This window comes from Equus caballus, chromosome 8 (assembly GCF_041296265.1).
Source record: "Equus caballus isolate H_3958 breed thoroughbred chromosome 8, TB-T2T, whole genome shotgun sequence".
Lineage (NCBI taxonomy): Eukaryota > Metazoa > Chordata > Mammalia > Perissodactyla > Equidae > Equus > Equus caballus.
The window spans coordinates 17,653,294-17,673,087 of NC_091691.1; the positions used below are offsets into that span (position 1 = coordinate 17,653,294).

Below are 19,794 nucleotides of genomic sequence, written 5' to 3' on the forward strand. Positions count from 1 at the left end.
CTCTGCCTGGACCACCCCTTCTTGCCAGGTATCTACAGGGCTTCTCCTTCACTTCCTTTAACTTTCAGGTCTCTGCTCAACTATTAACTTATCAGAGAGATCTATCCTGACTACTGATCTTGGTTTATTTTCTTTTCTTTATAATATTTATTAGTACTTGACATATTGATATTTATGTGTCTCTCTCTAGTAGAATATAAGCTCTGAAAGAGTAGGGAAGAACCTAAAGCCATGTTCAGGACTGAACACATTTTTGTTGTTAGTGCCATGGAGTCAATTCTGACTCCTAGTGACCCTGTGTGCAGCAGAGTGGAACCCTGCCTGGTGTTTTTACACCATCATCGCACCTTCCAACACTGTATCAGACAATGCTCTGCTGCTATTCACAGGATTTTCATGGCTAGTTTTTTCAAGAGTGGTGGCCAGGTCCTTCTTCCTAGTCTGTCTTAGTCTGGAAGCTCCACTGAAACCTGTCCACTATGGGTGACCCTGCTGGTATTTGAAATACTGGTAACACAGCTTTCAGCATCACAGCAACATGCAGTCACCACAGTATGTCAGCTGCCCAATGGGTTGTGTGGTTCCCTGACCAGGAAATGAACCTGGGTGTAGCAGTGAGGGTACCAAATCTAAACCTCTAGACCACCAGGGCTGGACACATATTAGACATTTAATAAATATTTGCTGACTGAATGAATATATGAACAAATGAATGAAGTGGATGACTGAAAATAATTTAAGAAAATGTTAGAGATCTGTGAGAATTTTTTTACAAGGAATCTGAATATTAATCAAGTTTGAGAAACTCTGTTTTAAAGACTGAATTATCATTGTGTATTACAATTATTTAAAATTTTCATACCGTGCATATGATTAAGTTATGCAAAATGAAGACTTCAAAAGCCTGGTCAAATGAATTAGAATAGTTTGGAATTTATGTAGACATATCAGCACCATTTTTGTACTGGTCCTAATTTTAAGACCCATGTAAAGTACCATTTTCCCAAAATGGGTGCATGATTGATTTCAAGTTGCTAGCCTCATATCGAAGTATCAGACAGAACAAAAAATTTCTGTGTTAAATGTAAGAAGTCCAAAGGAGCTTCTCCTTTCCCATTTATCTCTCAACCTAAATGTCTTTTTTTAAGGGAGAGAGAAAATAATACTCTTTAAGAAACTAAAATAATTGACATTTTTACATTTTAGCATACATAGTCTTAAAGGGTGACTGGAAGAGTCATCTTTATATAATTTAATGTCAATTGACCCAGGAGTAGTCTAAAGGTTATCATTATTGTGCTAATTGACAAATCCAAGCCACTTCTGCATTATTTGCTAAGCAGAAGTTAGAAGATTATTAAGGTCCCTTTCCAGTTCTCAAATGCTATGGTATATGATCACAATGAACTATATGATCATATGGCATAAAAAGCAACTATCATCTAGCTTCATTTTCAAAGTGAAAGTACTATAGAAACGATCCTTACATCAGAATAACAGTTAAATATTAGCGACAAACAGTAAGAACAACTAACCAAAACAGCTTTCTGTTTTTCCTTAAAGATAGTTTTTTTGTCTGTATGAGATGTTTTATTATAGAAATGGAGGAGGGAAAACACTGGACTAGTCCTGACTTTGAAAAACTCCCATCACCTATTTATACTTCATTTTTTACTGCTATTAAGTGAAGATTTTACCTGCCTCTATCTACCCTCTGGGAGAAAGATAATGAATGAAATAACAGGAATTTACAGAGGCTAATTGACTGCAGCTTAAGTTTCAGAGCCCCTTATTTACACTAGCCCCTTCTAAGGCCCTATACCTATATTTGTGGGGGAATTTTGAAAAATTATTTTTCTTAAAGAGATCCCCAGGTTTGTTAACACTTCAGTCTTCATAAGAACGGAATCCACCACTGTATATTCAACTGCTATGAGATCCTTCAGAGAAATAATGACAGAGAAGTCCAATCTTGTACTTAAACTTTTCTTGATTATCCTCCAAAATATAGCAAAATAGGAAGACCTTTTGGTGTTTTGAAGTCTGGCTTAGGCAGCTTGCTTCAGAAGAAAGTTTTCTGGAGTGGGAAATTAGAGGACCTGGATTTTCATTTAGAAGAATGCTACTACATAGGTATGATTTGACATTTAACTTTTCTGGGATTGAGTTTAAAAAAATAAAAGGAGTCTGATCTTTAAAAGTCTTTCTGATATAAAACATTCTTATTCTTACTTCCTTTATTAATACTGAAATATTGTGGGTTTTTCAAGCTAGTTGGATCCAGGTTTATTGTTGAAAAAGTGTGATTATAACAGTGAAAGGCAACTGAAATCTTCTGTGAATCATTTTTCTTGAAAATTTCTGAGAAAAGGGAAAGTATGAAAAATATTTATATTTCTACTCTTTATCAAGTGTTTTTTCTTACATTAAATTAGAATGTCTATGAAAAATAATTTACTTGATTATCATTGTTGGAAGATTTCCATTTCTTAGTATAAATAGTGAAGAAAATTATTTCAGTTGCATGTCTCTGATGAAATCTTCTACTCTAAGCAACCTGGATTGTTCACTTGGCCTCAGGGCCTAAGACCTGAAATACTACATTCTTGGCACAGTTCTAAGTTCTTACTGTGAATGTAATACCTGAGGTTGCAGGAGATCAAGGAAAAGGGAAAAAATAATTTTATGCATATCATTTCATCTTCAATTCAATGTTAATTCTTAAAATGCTATCGTCTTGGAAGGAAAAATGTCCTTGTTCATGTTTTGACAGAAGGATGAATTTAAAGATCATTTTTAGTATAAGATTGGGATGGAAAATACAAGGAGATTTCAGCAGATGTTTGTAGAGTATCTGCTATATAAAGATGCCACAGGGCCCAGCAGTTCCACTCGTGGGTATATAATCATGAGAGATGAAAATGTATGTCCACACAAAAACTTATACATTCATGATAGCCAAAACGTGGAAACAACTCAAATGTCCATCAGCTTGTAAAAGGAGAAACAAAATGTGGTACATCTGTACAATGGAATATTATTCAGCAAAAAAAAAAGGGAATTCGTGCTACAATATGGATGAGCCTTGAAAACATTATGCTAGGGAAAGAAACCACTCACAAAAAACCATGTATTATGTGATTCCCTTCATATGAAGTGTCTAGAACAGAGAAATCTGTAGAGATAGAAAGTAGATTAGTGGTTGCTTAGGACTGGAGAGATGGGGATGATAGCTGAAGAGAATGGGACTTCTTTTTGTGTTGATGAAAATGGTCTAAAATTGACTGTCGTGATGCTTGCACCTATCTGTGAATATACTGAAAACCATTGAATTGTATACTTTAAATGGGTGAATTATATGGGACATGAATTATATCTCAAAAAAGTGTTTTTAAAAGAAAAGACATGGGGGTACAATGATTAAAACATAGATTGAGATATGTATCCTCCTCTGAAGAAGCACTTGTCATACAGTTAGAGTTCAAATATATGTATGTATTTAAAACTGAAGCAGAGAGAGAAAATGGTAGGTCTTGTAGAAGAGGTGACATTTAGCTGGACTGTGAGAGTAGTTGGGGTTTGGATATTCTAGGCAGAGGGACAGCATAAGCAAAGACAAAGATAGGAAAATGTAACTGTATAGTAGTTCATTTTTTCCTGATGGTAGAGTATAAGACTTTAGGTTAGAGTAGTGGTTTGAGACCAGCTTTGGATGTTGGTTAGGTAAAGTTGTTCTTTATACTGTAGGCAGTAGGGAGACATTGAAGGATTTTGAGCAGAGATGTGATACTGTCTGAACTGTGCTTCAGGAAGATTATTATGGTAATAGGGTTTTTAAGATGAATTTCAGAAAGGATAGACTAGAGTCTGAAAGAGCAGAAACGGAGGAAAGAGATAATGAATGCTAATAGAAATGGAAATTGAAGAAGAGATGAAAAGAAATATTTGAAGCAGACTTGTGAATGGAATGTTAGGGACAAGGGAAGGGGAATGGTCAAAAGTTAACATGAGGTGCATGTGAGCCATTTAGGGGAGAAGCCAAATATATACTTGAAAATGTGGGACTGGGGCTTAGAATGGAAGTCAGGACTGTCTAGTGACATAGTGTTACTGAAACCATTAAATGGAGAAAATTTAGGGTAGCAGCATGCATCACACAAGGCGCTCCAGGCAAATAGGTTGGAGGAACACATTCATTTGGAGATCAGACAGAAGAGGAACTATAGGAGGAATATTTTGGAAAAACAGGAGAAGATAGTTTCATGGAATCCAAGAGACATTTATATAGAAAGAAGGGAGGTGGTTAAATGCAAGAAAACTGAGAACATTCTTTAGGTGTAATGGATAAACTTCAGGAGTATGGTTGTCAGCCTCAATAGCATGTACAGTATTCTACTCGGTGAAAAAAAAATGATAATACTGGGAAAGTGTAATTCCTAGAAATCTTTCAGAGTTAATTTTAGAACATTTATAGAGCTATGCAACCAAAGATGGAGAGAATATACATTTTAAGAAAATTATGTAAAAATGAATATGTATTTAGAGAGCAGAAAATTACCACGCATCCATGTCCATAGCATGAGAAAATTATTTTCTAGGAGTGAATGTCTTCTACATTTGAAATTAGTCAGGACATGAGGATATTAGTAAACACCTTATTGAAAACTACTTTCTTAGAAATTTTGCAACTATTGTTATATAATATCATAAGGGATATTTTAGTTCACTGAATCTGTAATCAAACTAGATTAGCAGGGTAGACATGCAGACATTGTAGTTATTGATTAGTTGATGGTTAAATGTGATGCTGAATTCAGGCAAGTTTTAGCTAACAATTAATATAGAGCATTCCACAGCCGGAGAATCAGAATAACAAAAGAATGAAAAAGATTAGCTTACAAGTAGAAATGTGAGAGGAGATTGGGATATCCTCAAGAGGAAAAAGGTGAAAATGGAGGTCGATACGTTTTTTCTAGTTTCCCGCCCACCCCCCTTTTTAAGACCTTCATCTCCAAAGCTAGCCAAGCATCTAAAAATTATTTCAATATACATAAGCTTTAAATTGATATATTCTTTGACCCAATAATTCTACTTCTAGAAATCCATTCCAAAGAAAGCCCTGTAAATGTAGATGGATAATATGCACAAAGTTCTTCAAAACACAATAATTTTTAATAATTTAACAAGGGGTTGAATACAGCCTTGGTTTCAAATTGTGGAGAAACGGTTGTGAATGAATTGTGGCTCTTCAGTAAGATATACATTGAGTAGTCATTAAAATGATCTTTGTGAACAATGTTCGATAACGTGACAAAATGCTTGTACTACAGAATTAGTTAAAAGAGGTAGACTGTGGAATTATATATATAATGTGATCTCAGCTGTATAACAAATATAAACGTGAGCATGAAGAAATAAATATGCACATGGAGAAAAGTGTTAAATTGTTAATGGAGTTTGTCCTGGGTAGGATTAGGGATTTTTCTTCATAATAGTATATATTTCCCAGATTCTCTACATTAGGGTGTACTTCTGTAATAGATAGTAAGGAATAATCGTTACCCCTGAAATGTGGAAGACTGGTTATAGGAAAGCCTAGGAAAGGAAAAATAGATGAGACAATGTAAATCATCATGCCTATTGGAAAAGCAATTCAAAATGTACGCCTTCCTGACAATCAGCAGCATCACCGTGTGCTGTCAGATTAGTCCTGTCTACAGGTAGCCTCTATTGAGTTTCCCTGGACTCACAACAAACCAGTGGAAGCCTCATAGATTCTGAAATCTAATGACACATTTGTTTACCTGGTGTTACTTGTGAAAGAGTAGCCTGAGTCTGTATTGTGAAAATCTTACCTTTTACATTTGTCATCCACAAACAGATGAAGATAAAATTTTAACTTTGTAATATTACATTTGTAAATATTTAAACCTATCATATTATCGATTATTGCTTCTTTAATTTTGCCCTTATAATTATATATTTTATTCTTCTTTTTCCATAGGTGCACCATAAATACAAAAGACTGAAGTTATAAGAGAGAATAAAAATATTGCTGCTAAAATGAATCTGAGCAACACAGTATATTTTGTGCCATATACAAAAAGGTATTGTCCATTGATCCATGACTTTGCTTTATTCTATAAAATAGGAGCAAATTCTATTTTCTGGGTCTTCTATAATGAAGTTTTATTATCTTTGTAAGGAAAATAAAAAGAAAAGTAAAAATCTTAATAAAATTGGGATAAAATATTCTGTAAGCATTTTTTAGTTTCAAATTGTTTTCTTATAGATTTTCATTATTCTCAGTTATAGCTTACAGTTATGGAGAATTACTTGGTGAAAAGAAATGAGCTTACTTAAAGTTTCTTGATTCCTATTATGAAATTATTTTCTTTAAGTATATGTTGCCATTTTTTGTTGTAATACTTTATAATTAGACATTTGAAATAAAATTCTTCCTATCACTTTTCCTCTAATTACAGAAGTAATAGATTTTGCAGAAAATACAGATAAGCAAAAAGAAAGAAATAAAAAAGTTACCTGAAATCCCAACACCTACTTCAGATATAGCACAAACCTGCAAATAAATCCAAACTGCAAGTGAGACAAGCCACGCTGCCCACTTCACTGTCACATCTCTCCTGTGTGTTACCTACTTATACCCCGATTCTTCTATTAAAGCAAAACAAAACAAAAGAAGAAACCGCCTTGTATAAATTCCTGGAAGGATATATTACTGGGACAAAGAGTGAATCCATTCTGTTCTTCCAGCAGTGTATAAAAATGACTTTTCTTATGCCCTCACCATAAAATTTATCTTTTCTCTATTACTTCACCAATTTGTCATTGGTGAAAATTTGTCATTTGGTGAAATGAGGTGTCATTATTTTAGTTTTTACTTCTTTGATTACTAGTGAAATTATATGTTTCATGTCATTAATCATATGACTTCTATTTCTTCTTTTAATTTCCTGTTTATGTCCTTTGAATGTGTCGGTGGGTATATTATATGTATGTGTTCACCTCTCTGATGTTAAGAATAACTTTTAGGGGCCGGCCCTGTGGCCTAGAGATTAAGTTCGCACGCTCTGCTTTAGCAGCCTGGGTTTGGTTCCCAGGCACAGAACTACATCACTCATTGGTGGCCGTGCTTTGGCAACGACCCACATACAAATAGAGGAAGACTGGCACAGATGTTAGCTCAGGGCCAAAAGCAAAAAGAGGAAGATTGGCAACAGATGTTAGCTCAGGGTGAATCTTCCTCAGCAAAAAATAAAAAAAATAACTGGCACTTATTTTGCAAAAACTATCCCTGCTTTATTTGCTTTTCAATTTTGTTTATTGCATCTTTTTAAAACAACCTTGTTGATGTATAATTGACATAAAACATGTTCTAACATATCCATCACTCTCAAAAGCTTCTTCATGACCCTTTTTAATCTCTCTCTCCACCTCCTTTCACTCAAACCCTATCCCCAGGCAACTACTGATGTGCTTTCTGTCATTTTAGATTAGTTTGCATTTTCTAGAATTTTATATAAATGAAATCATAGAGTATGTACTCTTTTTTTGTCTGGCTTCTTTCACTCAGCATAATTATTTTGAGATTCACCCATGTTGTAGCATGTATCAGTAGTTCATTTTATTGCTGAGTTGCATTCCATCATCTGCATGTATGACAGATTGTTTATCCATTCATCTGTTGATGGACATTTGGGTTGTTTCCAGTTTCAGCTATTAAAAATAAAGCTGCTATGAACATTTGTGTACAGGGTTTATATGGACATATGCTTTCATTTTTCTTGGGTAAATACCAGGAGTGGAATGACTACATCATATAATAGACGTATGTTTAACTTTTTAAGAAACTGCCAATGTGTTTTCCAAAGTGTTTGTACCATGTTACGTTCCCACCAGCAGTATATGAGAGATTCAGTTACTTTGCATCCTTGCCAACATCTGGTATGGTCAGTCTTTTCAATGTTAGCTATTCTAATAGGTATGTAATAGTATTTCATTGTGGTTTTAATTTGTATCTCCCTAATGAATAGTGATATTAAGCATCTTTTCTTTTGTGTATTTGCCATCCATATATCTTCCTTCATGAAGTGTCTGTTCTAGTCTTTTTCCCATTTTTAAAATTGAGTTCATTTTCTTTTTACTGAGTTTTGAGGATTCTTTATATTTTCTAGATACAAGTCCATTATAAGATATATGTTTTGCCAAGATTTTCTCCCAATCTGTGACTTACCTTTTCATTGTCTTAATGAAGTCTTTCAAAAGGGATACATTTTTAATCTTGATTAAGTTTAATTTGTCAATTTTTTCTTTTATAGATTGTGCTCTTTTTTTATATCTAAGAAATCTTCGCCTGACTCAAGGTCGCAAAGAATTTCTCCCATGGTTTCATAGAGGGTTTTTTTAGTTTTAGGTTTTACATTTAGTTCTATATTACTTTTGGAGTTAATTTTTAATATGGGGTTAATATGGATCAAAGATCTTTTTTTTTGGCATATATATATATGCAATTGTTCCAGCACCATTTGTTGAAGACTTTCTCCACTGAATTGCCTTTGCGCCTTTATCAAAATTCAGTTGTCCATAAATGTGGGTCTATTTCTGGACTTCCTATGCTGTTGCATTGATCTGTTTGTCTATATCATTATCACTCGCTTGATAACTGTAGCCTTATGATAAACTTGCAATTAGGATGTATTAGCCCTCCAACTTTGTCTTCCTTTTTCAAAGTTGTTTTGGTTATTCTCGGTCTTTGCATTTTCTTATGAATTTTAGAATCAGCTTCTCAATTTATATTTCTAAAGAAAATTCCATGTTGAGTCTTCTGACCTCTAACCACAGTATAGCTCTTCATTATGTCTTTAATTTCTTTCACCATTCTTGTAATTTTCAATGTACAGGTCTCACACATCTTTTGTCAGATTTATTCCTAAATATTTCATATTGTAAGTGATATTTAAAATTTTTTTCTTCTTTTTTTTTTTTTTTGCTTTATCTCCCCAAACCCCTCCCCCTATACACAGTTGTATATCTTAGTTGCAGGTCCTTTAAGTTGTGGGATGTTAAAATTTTTGATTTCTGTTGTTCCTGTTTGGAAATATAATTGAGTTTTAGATGTTGATGTTATATTCTGCAACTTTGATAAACTCACTTATTAGTCCTAGTAGCTTTTTGTAGATTACATTGAATTTTGTACATAGGTGATTATGTTGTTTGTCACTAAAAGTCTTCCTTTTTCCTTCCCAATCTTGATGCTTTTTCTTTCTTCTTTTCTTGCCTTATTGCACTTATAGAACATCCAGCACAATGTTGAATAGAAGTGTTGAGCACAGACCTCTTTGCCTTGTTCCTGATCTTAGCAGGAAAGCATTTTGCCTTTCGCCATTATATTTGACCATAACTACAGATGTTTCATGGATTCCCTTTATGAGGTTGGGGGTGTTACCTGCTATTTCTAGTAGGCTCAGAGTCTTTATCAGGAATGAATTTTGGATTTTGTCAAATGCTTTTATGCATCTTTAGAGGTGCTCATTTGGCTTTTTTTTAGATTGTTGATATGGTGAGTTACATTGGTTGACTTTTGTGTGTTAAACCAACCTTGCGTTCCTGGGATATTATTGAATTTTATTTGCTAAAATTTTGTTATGAATTTTTGCATCTGTATCCCTGAAGTATTTTTGTCTGTTGTTTTCTTTCTTGTAATGTTTTTGTCTGGCTTTGGTATCAGGGCACTGCAAGGCTCATAGAATGAATCCTAGAAAGTATTTCTTCTTTTCCATTTTCTGGGAGACATATATAGAATTAGTGTTGTGTCTTCTGTTGATATTTGGTAGAATTTACCAATGAAGCCATTTTAGCCTGGAGTTTTCTTTTTAAGAAGATTTTAAATTACAAATTCAGTTACTTCCATAGGTGTATAGAGGTATTTGGGCTGTTTCTTCTGGAGTAAACTTTGGTGGTTTGTGTCTTTCAAAGAATTTGTCTATTTCATCTAAGTTGTTGAATTTATTTCCGTAATGTTGTTTATATTAATCCCTGATTATCCTTCTGATGTCTATAGAATCTGTATTGATGTCATCTCTCTCATTTCTGCTATTGGTAATTGTGTCTTCTGACTTTTTTTTCTCATCAGTCTGGCAAGAGGTGTATAAATTTGATTATGTTTCTCAAAGAATTAGCTTTGCTTTCATGATTTTTTTCTTTTCTTTTTTTTCTGCTTTAATCTTTATTATTTCCTTTCTCTGCTTACTTTGGGCTAAATTTGCTCATTTTTTCTAGTTTTTTTCTAGTGGAAGCTGAGGTCATTTGTTTGAGACCTTTCTTAAAACAAGAGCTTAGTGCAGTAGATTTTCCTGTGAGTACTGCTTTAGCAGCATCCCACAAATTTTGGTATGTTGTACTTTCATTTTAATTAAGATAAAAATATTTTCTTTTTTTTAATTTATTCTTTGACCCATGGACTATTTAAAAGTGTATTATTTAGTTTCCATATATTTGCAGATTTTTCAGATGTCTCTCTGCTATTGAACGATAGCAAATCAAAGTAATGTTTATTACAGCATTTATGGGCTTAACTCCTCCATAAATAACTCTGTACAGAGTTGGGAAGTAGGGCTATGATAGATACAGGAGGGAAGAGAGCATGGTATGAAGGCTCACATGTGATCAGGTGCAGCATCCTCCCATTTTCAAGTGCACTAACAAGGCTGTTGGGATCTCCATCAGAGTGAAAACAGCAGGACTCCTATGGCAAGATCTTTCAGAATTTGAGGGTTCCATTGCAGGTTCAGTCCATGACCCAGGTCCAAAAGTTTTAGCCTTCTCTGCTTCCTCCAGGGCTAACTTCAGGTTCTGGTAAAATAGTTCACATCTGATGGGCATTTCCAGGGAGTGGAATGGATTCTTGAGGGCAAAGTCTGAGCAAATCTCATAAATCTTTTGAAGAGAATCTATTCCAGCTTGCCTAGGATCTGCCAGCACCACAAACTTGATCCTTCTCAGTGTTTGGAAGCAGGGCAGTTTAAATGTGCCTCTAATTTAATTCCATTATGTTCAGAGAATATGCTTAGTATGACTTAAATCTTTTCAATTTATTGAGGCTTATTTTATGGTGTGGAACATAGGTCTATCTTGGTAAGTGATCTGTGTGCACTTGGAAAGAAGATGTGTTATGATGTTGGGTAGAGTGCTCTGTAAATGTTAATAATCAAATTGCTTGATAATGCTGTTCAAGTCTTCTGTATCCTTACTGATTTTCTGTCTATCTGTTCTATCAATTATTGAGAAAAGGAAACTGAAACCTGCAACTATAATTGTGGATTTGTCTATTTCTCCTTGAAGTTGAATCAGTTTTTAATCATGTATTTTGAAGCTCTGTTATTAGGTGCATAAACATTTAGGATTGTTATGTTCTCTTGATGAATAGATGGATCCCTTTACCATTATGAAATAAACTTCATATTATTCTTTGCTTTGAAATCTATGTTATTTGATATCAATATAGCCAGCCCAGCTTTCTTTTGATTAGTATTATGTCTTTTTCTATCCATTTAACCTATTTGTCTTTATATTTAAAGACATATTTGTGTCTTTATATATACACACATATGTATTCATATATGCAATTAAATTTATGTATAATATACGGTCCATATTCAAATGATATTATACCATTTTGCTTATAGTATAACAACTTTACAATGTTGTGCTTAAATTTCTCTCCTCCTAGACTTTGTGTTATTATACATTTTACTTCTATGTGTATTATAAATTCACACTATGTTGTTATTTTTGTTTAAATGATGAAATTTAAATAATGGGCGACCAGGCCCTGAGCTCCCCCCTCTCTGAGCCTTGGCCTGGAAACTCTCCCAGGGCCTTAAGCTGGGCAATTATGGCTCATCTTGTTTGCTGCTCTTCTGTCAGGAATCACCATCCTTCTTTGCCTGTCCATTGTCTTGAAATATCCTCATTTCATTTTTTTTTCCCAGTGTTTTAGTTGTTTCTTGTGGCAGATAATAAATCCAATCCCTGTTACTCCATCTTGGCTGGAAGTAGAAATCTATTCATTATGTTTTTTAAGACAAAGAAGTTATTAATTGTATGTAGTCAAGCTTATTGATTTTAGTTTATGGCTTTTGCCTCTGGTGTCTTGCTTAGTAATTAAATATTCAACTAGAATTTATTCTAAAAGATTTTATGGTCTCATTTTTTACATTTAAATTTTTATTTCTTTTGAAAATCATTTTAGTCTATAGTATGACATAGTGATCTATGTATTTCTCCCAAATGGTTATCCATATTACTTAGCTTTATTTACATTGAAGCCAAAATATTCGAAAGTTCAAAATACATTTTGGTGATTGAAAAGATCTTAGTTCTTATAAGTTTAATTTGTAGATCTTTTGGGTTTTTCTAAAGGCAAGCTTATAGTTTACTTTTTTCTTTTTTTTTTCTTTTTTTGGCATATTCTCCAAAAGGTATGCCTTTGATTTAATCCTTTGTTTCTCTTTTCTATTCTCAAGCATAAGCATTGAAGGCAATAGCACTTTTTGAACTTTATGTATTTTCGGTTAACTGATTGACAAATAACTAGATTTAAGGTACTTTTTCAATAGTATTGATATATTGACTTAATGCTTGATTAGTCGCATTCATGGATTGCCAGGATGAGTGCCCGGGATTACAGGTGTGCTGTTTTCTGTGGCGAATACTTTTGAGGGCTCCCCATTGCCCTCAGGATAAAGTCAAAATTTCTTAATATGGCTTAAAAGACCTATTGAGATTTTCCTTGGCTTAACACCAGCTTTATATTTTCTCCTTCCAACTCTTCCACACATTCGTATTGAATAAACTACTTTTATTTTCCCTGAGTAGGAATACTTTTTCAAATCCAAGTAAGAAATAGTCTGGATCACCCTATTATATCCTTATATGAAAATTTTTTGCTTTTTCCTCATAACAGCAACCAATTATAACTATTTTGTCATTTGTGCCATTATAGTTTAATGCCTGTCACTCCCATTTGACTCTAAGACCTTTAAGGACAGGGACCACATCCCATTCTATCTCCAACACTCAGTACACTGCCTGGCAAATAGTAGGCACCCAATATATATTTGTTGAATCAAGGAAAGAGTTGAGTGGTTAGATGGATAGTTAGTTTGATGACCTACATATGCTAACGATTTAACTAGACTAACCATATGAAATAATGTACATTGTCACCTAAGGCTATCATGTCGCAAGAGAGAAATACCTCTTAGCATGGTCAGTTTTACTTCTTTAATTAATGACTCTCTTTTTCTCTTCTTGAGTGAAGCCCATTGGCTCATCATGTTTGCAAAACTACAGTTTTATTGGCCAATAATCAAATTTCTAGCATAGTTATCTAGTGGGTCAAGGAAGAAACACAAACTATCCTGTGATAAGTTCAAATGTCGAATGATTCTTGGGGGCAGGAGGTATTTATAATAAAAAACATGGATGAAAGCTAATATTTCAATATTTTTCAAAGAATAAAGAAAAAAGGATCTACACCAAAAAATGTAACTATTGACAATCAACATATAAGCATGTCAAAATGATGTCTTTTTATTAATAGAAACTTTGAACTCAGAATATTTTGTATAGCAGCAGAATAACCTGCCTCTTTAAGTGAACATTTAGCATAGTCTCCAAATTACAGAAGTTTTTTCCAGTGGTTTGCACAGAATTGTTTAATTACCTATTCTACTATATGTATATATCACACATTAATTAAGAGCATGGGCTTTGCAGTTAGATCCGGGTTTGAGTCCCATTTCTGACAAATACTACTTTCCTGACCATGGAGAAGTAGTTCTGCCTCTCAGTCTTAGTTCATCCTATAAAATCTAAATAATAAGGTCCTACTTTATGAAGCTGTCGTAGGGATTAAAGGAGATAATGTGTACATTGTATTCAGTGTTGCCTAACACATAGTAGTACTTAATAAATGTTAGCTATTATTATTTCAGTATTAATTAGACCAAAATGCTTTTTAAAACAGATTTATTGAGATATAATTTTCATACCATACAATTCACTCATTTAAAGTGCATAATTCAGTGGTTTTCAGTATACTAGCAGTCGTGCAACCATCACCACCATCAATTTTAGAACATCTTAATCACCCTAAAAAGAAAGCCCATACCTTTTAGCTATTATCCCCAATCCCCGCTTCTTCCAAGCCCTAGGCAACCAGTAATCTACTTTTTGTCTCTATAGATTTCCTTAGTCTGGATGTATTATATAGACTGAATGACACAATATGTAGTCTTTTGTGACTGGTTTCTTTCACTTAGCATAATGTTTTCAAGGTTCATCCATGTTGCAGCATGTATCAGTACTTCAATCCTTTTTATGGCTGAATAATATTCCATTGTATGGATATAGTATATTTTGTTTATTCATTTGCCAAATGGACATTTGAGTTGTTTCCACCTTCTGGCTATTACGAATGATGATGCCATCAATATCCATGCACAAGTTTTGTGTGAACCTATGTTTTTATATCCCTTGGGTATATACTAGGAGTGGAATTTCTTGGTCAAATGGTAACTCTATGTTTAAGTTTTTGATGAACTGCCAGTCTGTTTCCCAAAATGGCTGCACCATATTACATTCCCACCAGCAGTGTTGGAGCGTTCTTATCTGTCCACGTTCTTACCGATACTTATTATCTGACTTTTCATAATAGCCATCCTACTGGATATGAAATGGTATCTCATTGTGGTTTTAACTTTTATTTTTCTAATGACTAATAATCTAGAGCATCTCTTCATGTGTTAATAGCCACTTGTATATCTTTGGGGAAATGTCTATTCATATCTTTTGCCCGTTTTTCCTTTGGGTTATTTGTCTTTTTGTTATGGAGTTGTAAGACTAAGATGGTTTTTAATATTTATTTGTATTGCCACCAAACAAAATGTGTTCAAGATAAGTTAATGTTAAATCTTATTTTTCTACAGGTACTAAACATTTACCAAAAAAATAATTTGTCAATGAGAGATAAAGCTGACTGGGATATCAAAAGCAAAGCGCTTGCAAATACTGGTCATCATGCGTAAAGGGGTGCCAAAGGACCCAGAGATTGCTGATCTATTCTACAAAGATGATCCTGAAGAACTTTTTATTGGTTTGCATGAAATTGGACATGGAAGTTTTGGAGCAGTTTATTTTGTAAGTAATTAAGAATCATTTAGATAGATCACATGAAGAAAGTTTGAATTCTACACATTCTATTATTTATAAAATACACTTGGCTTTAATGTTTATTCTACAAATTAAATGATGTCTATAGTAGAGGCAAATAGTCATTGCTGAAAAGCCAATCCCAGAATTCTAAGCATTATTCAAGTCAATGGTGTCTATATCAAATGACTCTGCCATCAAGTTTCGACAAAAAAGTTATAAGCTTGACGTTGAGCCTTATGCATTTCTCCTATATGCCAAGCTCTTTCCTGTCTTGGGGGCTTCATGTATGCTATTCCTCTCAGCTAGAAAACTCTACACATTGCGTCTTCATCCCTGTCTAATTCTTGTTTATCCTACAGATTTCGGCTTAAGTGTTAGATTCACAAGATAGCCTTTCCTGTTCAACCCTCCAGCACTCCATTAAGACATTCTTTATGATCTCATAATATCCTGAGCTTGTATTTTGTTGCATTTGTCACAGTTGTAGTTAAATAATTGTGTGAGATTTTTTGATTCATATATGTCCCTCCCACTAAATAGTAAGCTCATGAGGACAGGGGTTATGTCTATCTTGTGCATTGCTATCTTCTCAGTAACTAGTATAATAATAGGAACTCAATAAATGACAGATGGTCAGGTGGATGGATAGGTGGATAGATGGATGGATAAACGAAGGAGTGGATGGCTACTCAGACAGATGTACTGACAAGGAGTTTTAGTAACAGTCATGTCAAGTCAGTATTTTAGGTTAAGGGGTACAAAGCCTAGCCCCTTAGAGTCAGTTTGAACTCCAAGAATGTGATTACCTTCTGATGAGAAGAATGAGAAATGACTGCAATGTTAACATAGCTCGTTCACCTGAAAGTCATTACATAAAATATAGTTCTTTAATTTATTTAGATAACCTTAACAGTTTGCTTCATCAAAGTAACAAATACTTTTTTAAGAGTACTAGTCCATTAAAGCAAGTAATATTTAAGTACTAATTATTAACCTATTTCTCCTCCAAACCAACCTATTAAATAATTTTTTTTTTAATCAAACAGTATTTGACTTTTCCTTTTAGGTGGTCCTTTATGTTCTGCCATCTGGGTAGGGCTTATCTTTAGATGTCCTTCCAAATGAGATTTTATTAATTGACTCTTTAGCTTATTCTTTTGTTTCTAGCCAAATCTTCAGCCTGGGTTTTCTCTGAACTCTTTCTTGTTTCATGTCTGTGCTCAGCACTGCCACCACTTCTTCTCCCTCATCCCCATCGAATACTTTGCTGCCGCTCAATTACATCTTATCATGAAGTGACCTTCCATGGCTGAAGAGGATGTTAATTTTCTAGTTAACAGTCCCATGTTAATCTTTGGGTTTAGAATCGTATTTAAGGTCCAATCAAAGTGTTGCCTTCCTCATTCACAAAGACACTTTTTTTTGTTTTTGAGGAAGATTAGCCCTGAGCTAACATTCGCCACCAATCCTCCTCTTTTTGCTGAAGAAGATCAGCCCCGAGCTAACATCTGTGCCCATCTTCTTCTATTTTATATGTGGGACACCTGCCACAGCATGGCTTGAGGAGCGGTACTTAGGTCCACGCCCAGGATCCGAACTGGCACACCCCGGGCCACTGAAGCAGAGTGCACGAACTTAACCACTGCACCAGTGGGCCAGCCCCCACAGAGACAGTTTTTTAAAAAAGGATTTTTTTAAATTATAAATATATCATACATGCAAAAAATGTGCATAATACATACACAGTTATATATTTTAATATATAATTTAAAGAATAATTAAAAGGTAAATCCCTTTATAACACCAGCCAGGCCAAGAAATTGAATATTGCCGGCCTTCCGTAAGCCCCTCTTGTGTTAGGAGAATCCACTATCCTGAATTTTATGGTGATTATTTTTTTGTTTTTTTATATATGTAACCCACTTACTTCTGCACCCCTAACAATATAATTTGGGTTTGCCTGGTTTTGAACTTTTCGAAAATGGAAACATTCTGTATATATTTGTTTGTGACCTCTTTATTTTGCTTGGAGGTAGATTCTTCAGCCATCTTTTCTTGCTTTCCTTCTATTACGTTATAACTAATTCATCCTCTCAGAATCTCTCTTGGCCAGAGTCAGAGGGTAGTTCCAATCTGTATTTGACTCTGCTATTTTAAAGAGCAGCCAAACCCCTCTCCAAGTTCTCTTTTAGAATGGATGCAATAAACCGAGTATGCTTTGAAACTTATTAACAAGCCATCTGTACTAGGGGCAAAATGAGACCTACTTTGTAATAGGCTCTAAAAGACCTAGCGATTTATTTGCTTTTGGGGCCACGTTCTGTCTACTTAACTAGAGTACATGCCTTTTGAAAATGAGGACTATTTCTAATACTTCTTTACAACTTTAAAGACTAGCACAATGCCCCGTTTACAGTAGTCACTAATATGTGTAATTTGTTGATAATGATAGACTAGAGAAATCATAAAGATACCTTGGTGGCTTTGATATTGAAATGTAATCATCAACTATATATTGCCTGTATACAAAAGTGAGTAATACAGGCCCATAAAAGCTCATAAGGCACTAAAAAACAGATTAAAGGGGAATTAACTGACACTTTACTAAAAAACTTACAAAAAGCTTTAACCTTTTATCTATAGTGTTCACATAGGTAGTATGTTAAAAATTGATTTTCTCACTGGCCACAGTAATATTTCTGTGTTGCTCCTCCCTCACTGCTAATAGATTCTTCCTCCATTATTCATACCATTATAACCAAGAAGACTGTCCTCTCTTACTTAGCCAACTGCAATAGGCTCCTCACTGATCTCTGTGCACCCATACTGATCTCTCTCTGCTCTATTGTCCACATCACGGTGAACTTGGGGAAAATAAAAAGTCAGTTTGATCATATTACCTTTTCACTATGAAGCCTTCAGGGTCTCTCCTCTGTTCCTAGGCTAAGATTAAAATCCTTACTGGAGCCTGCCTACAAGGTCTTCCATGATGTGGTCCCTATCGATGCCAGAACTGTATTCCCTCTTATCCTCATTGCTCTAGCTGTAATATTCTATCTTTCCTTTGATCGTCCATCATTGGATCTTTGCACAAACTTTCTCTCTGGAATGTTTTCTTAACTCACGCTCATCCTTGAGCTCTCAGTTGAAGTCTCGTTTCTTCAGGGTAGCCTTGCCTGACCTGCCTAAGTTACATTCCCCCATTTTTGGTTCTCAAAGTAACACATACCCTTCTGCATAGCACATGTCACAGTTGCAATGTTACGTTAGTTTGTTATGATTTTATTTTTCTTATGTCTATGCTACTAGAAGAGAGACAGGTACTGAGCACATTTACTCACAGATCTATCCCTAGCACTTAGCCCGATACCTGATAAATTTTGAACACCTAGTAAGTATTTCTGAGATGAGTGAATTATGAAGAACTCAGAGAACTTGGTACTGCTAATTAGTACTTTTCTTGAGTCATAGTCATGCTAGCAAGCCATAAAGACCAGAGTCTAGCAACCAACATTTTTATACCTAAACACTATAATTTTGTTAGACTCTTTGTAGTTTACATGGAATGATGCCAGGAAATAGGTTTAAAGTGAATTGTAAGCTGGCACAGTTCTTGTAGAATCAATCACCTGAGAGCATATATTATATTCAGAGAAAATTGAAACTATTCACTTGATGAAATATCTGTGTGGTTTGGATTTACATAAGTAATTCAGAAATTAGCAGCAGTAACAAATGAGATAGTAAGAAACTCTGTATTAAAGGAAAATAAAAAGGGCTGAGCATGTTTATTTTTTTATTCACTTAAACACAACTATAAAGTTTCTAGGTTTCTACTGTTGCCTTGTTGAACTCAGCATGTCATGTATAATCTACCTACAGTAAGTAATTTCATTCTCCTCTTCTGGGTATAACTGCCTTTTTTTTAGCTGAGGTTCAATAAATAGGGCAAAAAAAAGCACTTATGTTTAATTTTTATATTTCTCTAGAAACTAAGCAAAATGTTGACAATGTAAATGTAGCTGGAAAATGGTTAAGAAAATATTCAACACATAGTAAGTTCTCAATAAATATTTTTTGAATCAATGATCTTGCTTAAAGTTACTGAGACCATTGAGACTGTTGAAAGTGTTAAGTATGAATGTAAGTTTCAAGAATAAAACTTGAAATGTTTAGAGGTTGTAATCATTCATAATACAGTATGAAGCACTGGAAAGCTGAGACTTCATTGAGAGTTTCCTTTGTCTGTACTAAAACAATGACCTTTCTTTAAATTTCAGTTTCAGGTTTGAATTTTAACCAGTATAAAATTGCATTAAAAATCTCACATCTATAGAAAAATCAACATGAGTATGTTTTTCAAATTTCACGTCTCTGCCCCGGTAGATAGGTTCTATAAGCAAGTACACTTATCAGGTTCTAAGTAATGATTACTCTGTGAAGGTAAAGAAATATGTTTTTATTTTAGGATAATTCTTTTTTCATGTCTCTGGTTCCAAAGAAGCATTGATTGTAAATAACCTTAATAAACAATTAGATAATCCTATCTGATTCCTT

The 19,794-nt window shown here is 34.2% G+C and overlaps 1 protein-coding gene across 8 annotated transcripts in view; it reads left to right on the top strand.

Annotated features, from left to right (window-relative positions):
• The window catches only part of TAOK3 (TAO kinase 3), a 169,512-nt gene that overhangs the window by 71,991 nt on the left and 77,727 nt on the right, over positions 1-19,794 (top strand). For 7 of the 8 annotated variants that reach the window (XM_001490500.7, XM_070220090.1, XM_005612567.4 and 4 more), the window contains 2 exons: positions 6,005-6,107; positions 15,012-15,222. In XM_001490500.7, the coding sequence (XP_001490550.1) occupies positions 15,103-15,222 (120 nt within the window). In that variant the 5' untranslated portion in view covers positions 6,005-6,107; positions 15,012-15,102. Of the gene's footprint in view, positions 1-2,010; positions 2,134-6,004; positions 6,108-15,011; positions 15,223-19,794 lie in introns of those variants that run through there. The other variant, XM_070220087.1, reaches the window with a different exon arrangement.